This window comes from Podarcis filfolensis (genome assembly GCF_964270895.1).
Source record: "Podarcis filfolensis genome assembly, chromosome: 1".
In the NCBI taxonomy this organism is placed as follows: domain Eukaryota; kingdom Metazoa; phylum Chordata; class Lepidosauria; order Squamata; family Lacertidae; genus Podarcis; species Podarcis filfolensis.
In genome coordinates this window covers 119514914-119529967 of record NC_139604.1, presented here as the reverse complement: position 1 = coordinate 119529967, position 15054 = coordinate 119514914, and the positions used below count along the sequence as shown (strand labels likewise).

Genomic DNA, 15054 nt, shown 5'->3' with positions numbered 1-15054 from the left:
CATTTGAAATAGTTGTTTTTTATTATTATCACTTATTAAATTTCTTAGCCGCTTTATCTTGCCTGTGGCAACCCAAAGTGACTTACAAACAAAAAAACCCCAATAGGTACATTCAAACTAATTGTGGGTAGGAGAAACTCCCTGGCTTGCCCTTGGGACTGCAGCTGCTAATAGACATGCTAATTTCAATGGGTCTACTCTTGAGTATAACTTAGCTAGCTATGCCCTCTTAAGTAGTGGTATTATTATTGTCTTCCAGATCAGCAGTGGGCAGACTTAAGTCTTGTGAGGTCTACTCTTTTCAACCCCCAGAATCTCAAGGTCTACCAGCTTGAACCAGATGCTAAATAGTGGCTAATCCACTTTCTGCTGCCCCTGGCCAAGTTCCTTATCCTGACTCAAGTCCTGCCTAAGGCTAGTTCCCACAAGCAGCAGATAAGATGATAAGGCACTACTGTGGGGTAATAGGCAGAGAGGTTGATGACCATGAGAGGCCTAATTTATGCAGGGCAGTCGCTTCCAATCAGCTCTGAACTATGGAAGGAAGACTGTAAGAAGATACTTTGCAAGTATCTCATATTGGGATTAAGCACAGAGAGAAATCTGCTAATGAGCTTCGAGAGCAGATATCCCCTGTTGGAATTATATGTCTTGCTGCCTCTTTGACCTGCACTCCGTAGTCCATGCACAAGATTCTTGACATACCTTCTGTGAAACATCAGGCAGGCCTTTCTTAAGAGGCTCTGCTTTCTGAAGCTTCCCCTTTCTCCGGCATCCAGGACAAGTGGATTTCCTTTCTTTCCAAATCATAATTAAATTTGATTGAGCGGTCATCTAGCTGGCCGCTGAAAGGTTCCAAATACGTTTACATCATTTCAGCTTTCCCACATCGAAGGCTGACTACACTCCATATATTTAAAGCACATGGCTTCTCCCAGAGCTTCCTGGAAACTGTAGTTTACCCCTCACAGAGCTACCATTCCCACCACCCTTTACAAACTGCATTGCTTTAAATGTATAGTGTGTACACAGCCTTGGTCTCTACGGCTTGGTTAAACCAGGTTGCATGATTAAATCAGCCAGTTGTGCAATCCATACACAACATTTACGGGAATCTCCATGTGAGAGCCAGACTCAAAATCAAGTCCCATTGATTAAAGTGAGTGGGACGCGGGTGGCACTGTGGGTTAAACCACAGAGCCTAGGGCTTGCCGATCAGAAAGTTGGCGGTTTGAATCCCTGCGACGGGGTGAGCTCCCGTTGCTCAGTCCCTGCTCTTGCCAACCTAGCAGTTCAAAAGCACATCAAAGTGCAAGTAGATAAATAGGTACCGCTCCGGCAGGAAGGTAAACGGCGTTTCCGTGCGCTGCTCTGGTTCGCCAGAAGCGGCTTAGTCATGCTGGCCACGTGACCCGGAAGCTGTACGCCGGCTCCCTTGGCCAATAAAGCGAGATGAGCGCTGCAACCCCAGAGTCAGTCACGATTGGACCTAATGGTCAGGGGTCCCTTTACCTTTACCTAAAGCAATCTATGGCCTTTTAAACTGGGGCAGTGGGGTTATTATTTTGTTTGTTATTACCGGTGCTTTTTCTGGGGGTACTCAAGGATACACAGAACTGGCACCTTTTCTTTCTAGAAGAAAAGCCCTGGTTTAAAGTGCGGCACTTGGCATGAAGTTGTTACAGTGAGAACCAGAACCATTTTTCCTAGAAGCATCAGCTGCCACTGCTTCCCAATGAGGCAGGAAATTTGGGTGGGACACAGTGAATCCGCAGTGACTTTCCCTTGCACAATGGGGCTTGCCACTCCTTCCTCACACCCTGCCTCCCCCGCAAAAAATCACAAAAACTTGTTCTGGAGATCCCCCAAACTAGCACACAGGGAGAGGGGAGATTGTTCCACCAAGCAAGCATAAACTGATCATTTGTAGCAGTGCAACCTTGAATTCCTCCCTATGTTTGTAGCTGTGCACTCTTCCTGTTTCATGTGTCAGCACAAATATTCTACCTTTATATTATAAAATAAAAACCCATATGCATGAACAGGCTATCCTATTTCCTCAGGCTAACCTCCTAGATAGACTGTATAAATTGCGGGAGGAACACAGAGAGAATGGAACTCCCCACCCCCACCCCACAGGGATTATTTGTGTGGGGAGGGATGCTGACTGATGTTCTGAACATGTTCTGTATTTTTGCTTTGAACAATTGCTAATTCTTCAGTTTCTTTTTCCTAAAGTCAGGTCCACCTGTGATTGTGATACAACTCATTGCAGCAATATTGACTGAGATCGCTTACAGCTTTATTATTTCCCCATTTAATAAGATGTAAAAATGTGCCTGAAATACTTGAGACATTTGTCATGCTCTGGCCCCCCACCCCGGCCCAGGCACCTGTGAAAACGCTTCCAGGGTCGCTGGCCTCGCCTCTCCCTTCCTCCTTCCCTACACGTTGCATGAGATGGGCTATCATGCCTCTGGGATTAGTGAAGAGCTAAAAATAAAATCCATTTCATCATTTAGAAGGTGCCCCTACACCCGAGCTGTATAGGCTTTAGCGATGCATTTAAAAGGTGCAGTTAGCCGGCATGACTGCAGTTAATAAGCATTCGAGGGGGAAGTTGGAGAGGAAGAGTTCTTCGATGACATCAGAGGATGCGGCCTCTGAGTTAACCAGTTACACAAGAGAAGCTCAAATAGAATTTCATAAGAGGCGCTCCGAGCATATTACACAACTGGAGCAAATTGTGCCAATGATAATACTCTGTTCTAATCATTCCCATCTATTTTCCGGTTTGAGTGCCGCTGCTTACGTAGCCAAAACAGCAGCAGCAGCACCTATGTGCAAGAGGGAGGTGTCAACATCCAGCTTCCCCTGTTTGCTGTAGGCATGCAAACCCCAAGGGGTTACAGAACTGTAGAGAGAGGACTTGACACTAGAACTTGGGGACATCTAAAGAAGCTGTAGGCTGGGAGATTCAGGGTAGACAAAATAAAGCGCTTTCTCCCACAGCACAGAGTTAAACTATGGAACTTTATCCCACAGAATGTCCACCAACCAATTTGCATTGGGCAAATTTACGGAGCAGGCAGCTATCAATGGCTGCTAGCCATGATAACTTAGTGCCGGGAACAAACACTCTATACGAAAGTTGCAGAATTGTGGTGACTCAAATGCAGAAGCTATGAAGACAGGTTTTTCAAAACTCCTGAAATAAACCCTTCTCATTTAATGCACACACCTGCTCTGTCTTTTCCCGCTGGAGTAAGCCAGTCGCACAGAACGTTGTAGGTGAGGAAATAGACGACAGATGAGCAGCAGTCTCTCCACATCAGAGCCAAAGACCCCTTGTATAGACCCCTGAAACCTTCCTCCTTCACGACGGTCCGCAGGCAGTGCACAGCTCCTTGGTACTTGGGCTTGGAGATCAGGACGTGGGGCGGAATAGCCAAGGGATCTTTCTGGATCTGTAGTCTCACTTTGGCCAACTCTGCAGGTGACATTAGCACAACCTGAGGGGTGTAATTAGGAATTAGTGGTCTAGAAAGAGGCCTTTTGAGATGTTTCCTGTAGAAGCTCATCACCCACACATCCCCAGACCAGACCATGAAGATACAAAGCCTGGGGTCCAAACTCATGTATTATGGGGTGCCCAAACTTTTTTCAAAGAGGGCCAGATTTGCATGAGGGCCACCCAAAGTTGTTGAGCTTTTTTAAGGACTTAACCCCAAAGCTGCCAGGCAGGCTGGATTAAATTGACCGGCGGGCCATATTAGGCCCTGAAACGGACTTTGGACATGCCTGCCTTAGTGTATCTACCATATTTTTTGCTCTATAAGACTCACTTTTCCCCTCCCAAAAAGTAAGAGGAAATGTATATGTGTCTTATGGAGCAAATGCAGGCTGCGCAGCTATCGCAGAAGCCAGAACAGCAAGAGGGATCGCCGCGCAGCAATCCCTCTTGCTGTTCTAGCTTCGGGCTTAGCTGTGCGAAGCCTCTTCAGGGCAGCGGGATGAAGACTGTTCTGGCTTCTGGGATTCAGAATATTATTTTTTCTTGTTTTCCTCCTTCAAAAACTAGGTGCGTCTTGTGGTCTGGTGCATCTTATAGAGCGAAAAATATGGTAGATCAGACATTTTGCTGCAAGAGCCTAACATGCATAGTCTTCTGGAAACTAATTACACGAGTAATACTATCTTGTTGCCCTTCTTGTTGTTATTATTTATAAAATTTATATGCCACCCTTCATCCAAAGATCACAGGACGGTTTGCAACATTAAAATACACAATGAAAACACAAAAGTACATAACAACAACAAAGTGATGAGGGACAGATGATATAACACAGATGTTTTCCACAGGGATCACTTTCGATAATCAAGAAACTTCAGTGCTTTAAGTATAACACGTTACATAAACACCATTACTGGTCTGTACCAGGAGAAGCCAAATCTAGTTGTCAGGGAACTGCCATCAGCTCAGAGGTGAGGGGTGGAAGGGCAGTTGCGTGAGAAGCAGCTCTTCTTCCGGGGAGGAAGGAAGCCACGCCTCCAGTGGGGAAGGGATGCAGGGCTCGGAGGATGCAAGGGAGAGCCTGAGCAAAGCGATGGGGGAGGCAGGTCCCCCTTTGCCCATGCCCTCTCTGCACAGATTCTGCCAGTGACTGAGCAGACATGGAAGTGAGTCATTCTGCACTGTGAATGTTTTTGCACCGATAATAAAGCCTTGAAAAGACCAGTGGGGGTCTTGACTGTTCACTCTCGAGCAACCACGTCGGAACACTAGTGCTCTTCAAATGTTGTTGGACTACAATTCCCCTCAGCTGTGAGCACTGGCCATACTGGTTGGTGCTCAATAACCAGAAGGCACCACTTTAGCTACTTCTACATAGCAGAATCTACAGCAAAACATGCTCTCCCATATCTGTCTCTACAGCCACACCAATGGTTTGACTTCATCCCCAAAGGCGCACTCCTCCATTGTCTCCCAGGACAGATAGGTGCCAACCTTATTCCACTTTAACCTTTATGATTTCCTCCCAAACAATCCTGGGAACTGTAGTTTGTTAAGGGTCTCCTAACAACTCCCAGCAGCCACAACAAGCTACAATTCCCAGGATTCTTTGGGAGAAGGCATGACTGTTAAAGTGGAATAAGAGTGCTTTACCAGGACACCCCGAAGGCCAAAAACACCAAAATTAATTGACTGACTTGCCTTTTTCTTAAATTGATTGTATTGCACATATACATAAATCAAAATGCACAAACTTTAAAAAAAAATACAAAAAGCTTATGTAGAGAGAGCAAAAAAGAAAAGAATAAAAGCAGAAACTCCAGAAAGGAAGAAAGAAGTAAGGGATATAAATATATGCCTTTTGTAAGTACATTTAAATCTTAAAAAGAAAAAGAAAGAAAAGAAAAAGAAAAAAGGGAGCATACATAAAACAACATTGGTTCATTCTTCAATAAACTCAGACATTTCAAAAAAAGAAACACACTTATTGTGGACTTCCACCAACTTCACAACAGTTCATTATTTCTAATTAAAGTCTACCTGTCTGTATTTCAATAAATCCCTCATCCCATTCAATAAATCCCCGAAGAAAAACACCAAAATTAATCGATTGACTTGCCTAAGATCTAGGATGTGGGTAGGCAAACTAAGGCCCGGGGGCCGGATCTAGCCCAATCGCCTTCTAAATCCAGCCCGCGGATGGTCTGGGAATCAGCATGTTTTTACATGAATAGAATGTGCCCTTTTATTTAAAATGCACCTCTGGGTTATTTGTGGGGCCTGCCTGGTGTTTTTTACATGAGTGGAATGTGTCCTTTTATTTGAAATGCATCTCTGGGTTATTTGTGGGGCCTGCCTGGTGTTTTTTACATGAGTGGAATGTGTGCTTTTATTTAAAATGCATCTCTGGGTTATTTCTGGGACTATATCTTCCCCCCAAATATAGTCTGGCCCCCCACAAGGTCTGAGATACAGTGGACCAGCCCCCTGCTGCAAAAGTTTGCTGACCCCTGATCTAGGACAAAGCACTGCCTTTGACGTTTCCGCCGGACGTCAATTCTGCCTTTGAAATCTCAATAATGTATGGCAGCCCTAGCTTTACGTGTATAGTGTGGCTTTGGCCTTCTCCCAACCAGATTGGATTTGTGCATAAACTTTCATTCCTTGCAGTTAAAAACAAAACAAAACATTATTTTACTCGTAACCTACCCGGATTGCGCCAGTAGCAGCTGCCGCAAAAGACACGTCTGCCTTTGACGGCTTTCTGTCTGCAGAGCCATATCGAAATCTGCAGATGTTATAAAGGATGTTTTTGTAGATGCCAAAAGAGAACGATGTAATAAACGATGCAGTTATGACAGTCATCGACACCCCTCGGTAGAAACCCAGCACCTGGTTTGCATAGAAAAGTGAGAAGAAAGTGTTAGCCAAGCTAATCTTACCTAACCTTCACAAGTCTCCATAATATGAAAGTCACAGCAGCTGGTTTTTTCCTTTGGCTTTCTAGTAATAAGGAAATTAATTATAATAGAATAAAGGACACCTCACAGTTTGTCTTCAGGTTTGGTACTAATCGAGGAAAAGGAGAAGGTGATAGCTGTTGGTAGAGAATTAGTCTCTTAATCTGAGAGTTAGGGTTCAAGCCGCACGTTGGATGAAAGATTCCTGCATTGTTGGACTAGATCAGAGTTTCCCAAACTTGGGTCTCCAGCTGTTTTTTGGACTACAACTCCATCCCTAGCTAGCAGGACCAGTGATCAGGGATGATGATGATTTTATTTGTTTGTTTGTTTGTTTGTTTGTTTGTTTGTTTGTTTGTTCGTTCGTTCGTTCGTTCGTTCCCCGCCCATCTGGCTGGGTTTCCCCAGCCACTCTGGATGGCTTCCAACAAAACACTAAAATACAATAACCTATTAAACATTAAAAGCTTCCCTAAACAGGGCTGCCTTCAGATGTCTTCTAAAAGTTTGGTAGTTATTTTTCTCTTTGACATCTGGTGGGAGGGCGTTCCACAGGGCAGGTGACACTACTGAGAAGGCCCTCTGCCTGGTTCCCTGTAACTTGGCTTCTCATAGCGAGGGAACCGCCAGAAGGCCCTCGGCGCTGGACCTCAGTGCAGAATGATGGGCAGAATGAAGGGAACTGTAGTCCAAAATCAACTGGAGACCCAAGTTTGGGAAACACTGGATTAGATCTTCATGGTCCCTTCCAACTCTACAATTCTATGGAACCTCTAGGTCAGGGATGTGTAACCTGTGGCCCTTCAGATATTGCTGGACTCCAAATCCCATCAGTTTCAGCCATGATGGGAGTGGTAGTGTAGCAACATCTGGAGGATACCAGGATTCCCAGCCCTGTTCTAGGTGCTTACGAGGCCCAATGCACCCAGAATCAGGTTCTTGTTCACAGGTATTCTTAAACACAACCAACCTTAGCCTTAGGGCCAAACCCTAACCCTCGATGCAGTTAGCAATTGCACAAAGGGGTTTTTAGAATTCAGGATTAGGGACCAAATCCAGATTGAAACATTGGTGTGGGAAACAGATTTTTAACCTCTTGACCTCCCCCCACGCTACATCCCTGAATTGGACTGAAAGTCTCTTATTTGCATTGGTGGCAGGTGGAAAGCTCTCATTTGCTGAAATTGATGTGTGGGGAGCAATCTGCTTCAGGACTGCTGTAGAAAGCAAAGTGTTAAAAATCCCTCCCCTCATTTTCCACCCAACCCATGTCTGCAATTAACTGTTATTCAGCCATTCACACAACTGTGTGAAATATGCCGTGTTAGGCCACAATAGCTCTGTCCCAGAGTCATTGTAATAAAGCCATTCCTTAATGTTGGACAGACACTGGGTTTTTCTCTTAAGAACTGTAGTTTGCCACATCAAACTAGAATTCCCAGCACCCTTAACAAACCACAGCTCCCAGGTTTCTTTGGAGGAAGTCATTTGCTTTAAATGCGCTTTAAATATGTTTTAAATGTATGGTGTGGATCCGCCCCAAGTCAAGCAGACATGATGAAGCAAATCTACCCTTCATCAACAGGAATTTTACCATACGTACTTTTTCAGTTCTGTATGTGTCTCTAATACAGTGCCATATTCCACGATAACTTGTCTGAGTCTGAATCCTCACCTGTTAAATGGGACAATCCGTCATTCATTTCATCTTGGGGGAAAGAAACATTTCATTGGTAATTTTGCAAGTGGGTAAGGCATCAAATTAGCATGAAAAGTGAATTTATTGCATTAGGGTGACAGAATGCTTTAATCCATTGCACAAAGCTGAATGTCAAGGAACTGCCATCGGCTCAGGGGCGAGAGGGGAAAAGCCGAATGGATTACAGAGAGCCCCCAAAGATTGTGGGAATCAGCACTTCCTCAGCGGAGGAAGGTAGCCACGCCTCTAGTGGAGAGGAGATGCAGGGCTCGGAGGAGGTGAGGCGATGCCAGGACACCTTGCCTGAGCAAAGCGGGGAGGAGGGAGGTCCCCCGTTACCCACGCCTTCCTTGCGCAGTAGGCTTCTGCACAGAGAGGGGAGGCGCAGACTGGGTGTCAAGAAACTACTCTGCTGGGGAAGGTTTAAGGACCGCCCACTCTCAGATTCTGCCAGTGAATGAGCAAGACACGGAATAGAGGTGCTCTGCTTTCCGAAGGTTTTTATCACCGATAAGAAAGCTTTAAAACAGACTATTGCAGCATATTGCCTGATTGCTCTCGAGCAACCAACCTATACCTCTAACACTGAATTTATAGTATGCGCTTGAATCTCTCCCACAAAAGAGGGACAAGATTGGAGGCACCTACAGATCTCACAATGTAATTTCTAGTTTGGTCCTGAGAGTATGGTGAAAGGATTGGGAGAAGCTGGGGAAGCAGAATATGGAGGAGCCCTGGAATTCCTCCTGGCAAACCATAGTTTATTAGCTGCTGGGTAGCGAAACCACTGCAGTGGTGAGAACCGCCCCACACACTCATCCTAGCTGCTTTCAGCTGTGAAACGGGGTGGAGAAGAGTTCTCTCCATTTTACCTTGTGACTTGGGAGATTTGATTGTAGTTAAGAAAACTAAACTTTGAAATACCTTGATTGTGTCCAGTGGATATCCGACTGCAGCACTAACACCACCTGAAACAGTTAAATTGTAAATTAAATTTAAAAAATTTAAAAAGTGCACCTTAGAGACCAACTGAGCTTATTCTGGGTATAAGCTTTTGTGTGCATGCATACTTCTTCAGATACACTGAAACAGAAGTCACCAGACCCTTATATATAGTGGGAGGGTGGGGTGGGGTTTTTCTCAGAAGGGTAGTAGGAGATGGGTGATTGACTCAATGGATATGGTAAACTTGTTGACGACTGTTAACAACTGCAATTAGTCCCACAGGAAAAAGCAAGGGATAGCATGCAGATGACCAAAAATAGCTTTAGCATATGTAATGAGACAAGAATCCAATGTCTCTATTCAGACCAGGTCTCTCCATAGTAATAAGTTATTTAGTAATAAGTTGTAATTCAGCAACTTCTCTTTCAAGTCTATTTCTGAAATTCTTTTGTAATAAGACAGCTGCTTTGAGATCCTGTACTGAATGTCCTGGGAGACTGAAGTGTTCTCCTACTGGCTTGTCTGTCTTGTGATTCCTGATATCGGATTTATGTCCATTTATCCTTCGGCGTAGGGTTTGGCCTGTTTGGCCAATATAGCGAGCTGAAGGGCACTACCCTTTATTTCAACTGCGTCAGACCAACATGGCTACCTACCTGAGTCTGTAAGTTTAATTGTTTCGGAAGCAATACATTCACCTCACAGAGAACCAACTTCAGTAAGACCCGAAAACTTAAGCCACATTCGCTTTGCACTTAAGCCAGGTGTGTACATTTGAGACAGCCGTTGCACGTGCGCAAAATGAGCACATATGCACAGATGGCAACATCATGAACAGGAGTTCTGGCAGGGCTGAAGGAGGCGAACCAAAAAGTGCATTGGGTGAAGACATCTCCACTCCCTCTCTGATGGGACCATGCAGATGTGACTTAAAACACAATGGGGGAGATAACCTCATGGCATTTTAAGCTGCTAATGTGAACATATCCTTACTTGCAAGTAGCGCCTTGCAAAGTATAGAATTGCTCCATTAATTAAGGTTACCAGGCATCCCTGTTTCCCAGGGACAGTCCCCGGATTTACAAATCAGTCCCCATACAAAATCCATTGAAGTTGAAAAGCATCCCCGGATTCATTGAAAAAAAATCTGGTAACCTTACCATTAACCTTGTCAAACAATTCCGCACATGGTCCACCCTTGTAATTCTACCCCACCTTCAAAACAAAACAAAAAATATACTCCGAAATTGGGAGTTGTAGGTCAGCATCCCTGATCACTGGCCATGCTGGCTGGGACTGGTGGGAATTATCGTACAAAACATCTGGGGGTGCCGGGTTGGGGAAGGCTGCTGAATGAGGGCCTGGGCATTCAGATCTCTCCACCACACCACAATATGCATGGTTCATGTTGTACAACAAACACCGCAAGTACAATAAAGGGTGTGTTGGTGTGCAGTCTTTCAACCCATAAACTGGTATAACCTGGTTTTGAGAATTATGTCTACTAAGCTCATAGCTTATAGCATTGAAATGGGTCAGGGAGGGGATAAGGTTGATTGGCACAAATAAAGAATGGTAACAGTACACATTCTTTGCACTTCCTTAGCAACAAATGCTATCGCTATATATATTTACAAGAATACAAAGGTGTTTATGTGGTTGTTTGGTGGGAAATTGCCTTTCCACGTAGAATATTCAAAGATTCAAATACATACCAATTTAAAGAGAACTATACATAAATAAAGGGAGGGGGATGTGAAATATTATATATGTTTACTTGGAGGAGGAGGGAACCAAACCGATCATTGTACAAAAGAGGAATATTATGGGTGGTATCCAGTGATGGTCTACCCAATTGCGCAACTGAAATCCATTCACTTGCACAATTCGACTTCCAGTCAGGGCTGGCCCAAGACATTTTTACACCTGAGGCGAACCACAAAATGGCACCTGCCTCCCCGCCAGGGAAGGAGTGAGTGAAGATCTACATCAGGGACAAGGGGGGGGGGGGAGAATAAAGATCTACATTGGGATCTGCTGCCTCTGTGGGTCCTGCCACCTAAGGTGGTTGCCTCACCTTGCCTCATGCGTGGGCCAGCCATGTTTCTCATTTATCTTCTCTCCACACACACACACACACACACACACACACACACACCCAGCAAAATTTGTTCCAGGTGAGTCTCCCAACCTTCCAGAGCAGATTGAGGGAGCTTTAGGGAAAGAGCTGCAGGAAAGAGGAGAGGAAAGAGAAGCCTAGTTTTGCAACTTCTGGATCAGGCAGGTCTAGTCAAGCATCCCATTCTCACAGTGGCCAACCTATATGAAGCCTACAAACAGGACCTGACCACAATAACACTCTCTCTATGTGTGATTCCCAGCAATTCAGGAGCATACTGTCTCTGACAGGTGAGGCAGAGCATAGCAATTGTGGCTAGTATTTATTGATTTCTCCCTGTACATTTTGCTGCATATTATAGCCTTCTGATATAGTGATGACTACAGCATTGACAAGGCAAAAAACGCTGGACAAAAATACAACAGCTTTCCTAATAGGCTTGTTTATGTGGAAAGCAGCAAAGTTAATAAACTGACTACTGCTCTTACAGAGAAGAGAATATTGCTGTACCACAATCTGAGAAAATTATGAAGGACCATAGGGGTAATTATAATGTAAATACAAACCTCAGGTGTGGTTATGCTTCTCATGTGGTTAGGTTTTTGCAAGCTGCTTTTCATCCAGACATCTGTACCCACATTTTACTCTACAACCGGTTTATTGTTATGAGTTTGTGGGTGTCGGCCTCCCCTAAATTCCTGGGTCGAGTAGGTGTTAGTATTTAATCAAGGCTTGGGGAGTTAACCTGGATGCCAGACTTCTAATTCCTGGACCCAGCTTCCCATGTTCAGGAGATCACCTGGGAGATGGGCCATTGAGAGAACAAAGGAAAGGTAATAGGCCATTAAGAAAGCGAAGGAGAGGAGGCAAATGGGTGGGGCCCCTACTTCAGCTCTAAGACAGAAGACAAAGACAAAGCTTGAGGTAGAGCTTAAGAGTAAAGACAGCATGCTGAAGACAAGATTAGAGCACGATGGGTTATTTCTGTCTGAATCTAAAGCTGTAGCTATGGGAGAATCAAAACTCTCTTGGGGTGTTAATGCTGTGAACCCCTGCACTGTAGGCTCAGGTTGTATCTATAAACCATATATCATAAAGACACCACAGTCTCCACTGTGCCTCATTTCCAAAAAGAAAAACGAACCCAAGGTGAACACCAGGAACCCCTGGAATCTCCCACCACTCGGAGATTGGGGCGACATGCAACACAGTGCTTGCAGTTCACATTAACCAGCACTTCCAAATGCACAGTCCGCACTCATGTGCTTCGTGGTACTTTGCATACATTCTTGGGTCACCAAAGGTAGGTGCCTGAAGCTGTTCAGGGCTCTACCCAGTCCACGGGCCAGAACTATAAGGTACTAGGATCTTGCTAAAGTAATGCAATGCCTGCTTCCACCCTAGTTGTTCCTAGGTGACCACCAAACATGCTCAATCCTCATTGGGCTGTTTGTGGGGTGGAGTTGTCCCCTTGGCTGCTCCCCACCTACTTCTGCATATCTTGGGATTCATCCAAATGTGTTGATACTTACCTCTCTCTTCCCTTAACAGTGGCCTTCTTTCGGGTCCAGCCCTGTCGACGCAGCAGCAGCACTGAGTTTGCTCTTAGAGGGACAGAGAGAACACAGTCCCAGTGTGACACTGTTGATGCTGAGGAATAATCTGCCAAGCCAGACTCATCAACAGAGCTCTTCTGGACACCAACTGACCTTTGCGAGTGCTCCAAGAGCAGCAGTAAAAACATGGATTTAGCATTCTCCAGGGATTTCCACACTCCAGATATAGCAACCCATAGACGCGTCTAGGGCCTAAAATAGTCTTGGGGAGATGGAAGTTCAAAGCTGCTGCCACAGCTGGAGAAGCAAAACAAACAGGCACAATGGGAGGCTGGCAGGCCTTCCTCAGCCCCAATGAATGAAACTTCTCCACTGCTCAGAAGGAATTCTATTTACAGCATGAACCTAAGCGTGTTTACTCTGAAGCAAGTCTTGCATGGGGCCCTTCCGGACGTCCTGTTCATTGTGCATTCATATGATTGTTTCACTAAGACAAAGAACTTGCAGGCTTTAGATTAGAACTAAGATCTTTATTGAGTTCTGTGTGGGCTCACATGTCAGTCTGCTCTGGGTAAGCTGTAGGGAGAGCACAGGCGTGGTCCTCTCCCTCATTTCCTGTCCCGGTCTCTCCACTTGGCTCTATTACTCATGGTGCCATGATGATTTGAACTCAAGGTGATATTGGGGCAGAGGTCTCAAGCTTCAAGAAGCAGGACAGTCACCAATGCTATTTGCACCACCTGCAAAAGTTTCAGGGTAGACATACTGCTTTGTTTCCAATCAGTGCCAGCCCCGTAACTTCCTGCTAAAATCCTGCAACTTGTTCCGGGGTATTTTATTTTATTGCCCCACGTCTGTTGTGCTACAGTGCAAGAATGTCCCTCCTGACGGCAATAACGCCGCAACACTGGGGAAGCGCCACACAACAGCTAATAAAGGGGAATAATGCGTCTAAACCACTGAGCCTCTTGGGCCTGCCGATCAGAAGGTCGGTGGTTTAAATCCTCGGGACAGGGTGAGCTCCCATTGCTCTGTCCTAGCTTCTGCCAACCTAGCAGTTTGAAAGCATGCCAGTGCAAGTAGAAAAATAGATACCGCTGTGGTGGGAAGGTAAACAGCGTTTCCGTGCGTTCTGGCTTCTGTCACAGTGTCCCGTTGCACCAGAGGTGGTTTAGTCAATATGGCCACATGACCTGGAAAGCTGTCTGTGGACAAACGCTGGCTCCCTTGGCCTGAAAGCGAGATGAGCGCTGCACCCCATGGTCACCTTTGACTGGACATAACCATACAGGGGTCCTTTACCTTTACCTTACCTAAATCCACCACTATCTCCCTATTATTGCATCTATGTCATATCACAGAACACACTGCATTATTGGGAAAGGAGAATAAATAATGGCACTCTATTCTACCCAGGAGGGGAGAGGAACACAATTTTCAAAACTGCAACACACAATCAAGTGTGTGTCCCTGATCCCCTTCTTTGACATGAGTCGGATGCAGCTTGGCCAATGAGGGATGGAGGTGCAGTGCTAAGTTCTCAGCAGCAGTGTCGTTGGTGCTCACCAAGAGAGGTGAGGTAATGGGGAGGCCAGCACAGTGTGGCTGCAGTGGCAGGACTCCACCAGCGCACCTGAACTGCGCCAACCTCCCCCCTCCGCTGTGCTCCTCCTCCCCTCCAAAGTGAGTCTCTGGATACCCACACAGTCTGTAAGCAGAGCTGAGACAGCAACTGCTTGAGCCAGTCTCTTGTGCTGTTTGGACAGCCCAACCTACACAAGCAAAATACTGAATACACCACACAGAGAAGGGAGAATCTACAGAAAGGCATCATTCAGGCATGCAGCTCTTGGCTGCCATCGATAGAAGCTAACGGTTAGGTCAAATTAAGAGCTTGGGATGGTTTTCCAAGGTTCCTTTGGTCTGTTCTCAGCTGTTCTTGGTGTTAGGAGAATTTTAAGGTCTAAGATATAAAATAAATGTTCATAAATGTCCCAGGCAAACACATACATAAATATATAAACCACATGTCTGAAACAGTACAGGAAAACAGTCCTAAAGCCATTTTGACAATTTCAGTGACCTCGAATATTCCTCTGCAGTTTGGATGGAAATGGGAAAAGCCTCCCCATTGTCTCTGTGCTCACAAATCTTGCCTTAAGGGCACATTTGTGTATGAATAGGGTGAGCCTGTGACCTAGACTCAGGAATTAAGTATTTATCATCACAAAAGAATGGTCAGGCTCTCCAGGTAAACCCAT

At 45.3% G+C, this 15054-nt stretch overlaps 1 protein-coding gene across 4 annotated transcripts in view; it reads right to left on the bottom strand.

Annotated features, from left to right (window-relative positions):
- SLC25A47 (solute carrier family 25 member 47) overlaps window positions 1–15054 on the bottom strand; it is a 36561-nt gene that overhangs the window by 3338 nt on the left and 18169 nt on the right. For all 4 annotated transcript variants that reach the window (XM_083619696.1, XM_083619693.1, XM_083619694.1 and 1 more), the window contains 4 exons: window positions 9098–9141; window positions 8078–8149; window positions 6224–6406; window positions 3242–3512 (listed from right to left, as the gene is read on the bottom strand). In XM_083619696.1, coding sequence (XP_083475822.1) covers window positions 3242–3512; window positions 6224–6406; window positions 8078–8149; window positions 9098–9141 — 570 coding nt within the window. The remainder of the gene's footprint in view (window positions 1–3241; window positions 3513–6223; window positions 6407–8077; window positions 8150–9097; window positions 9142–15054) is intronic.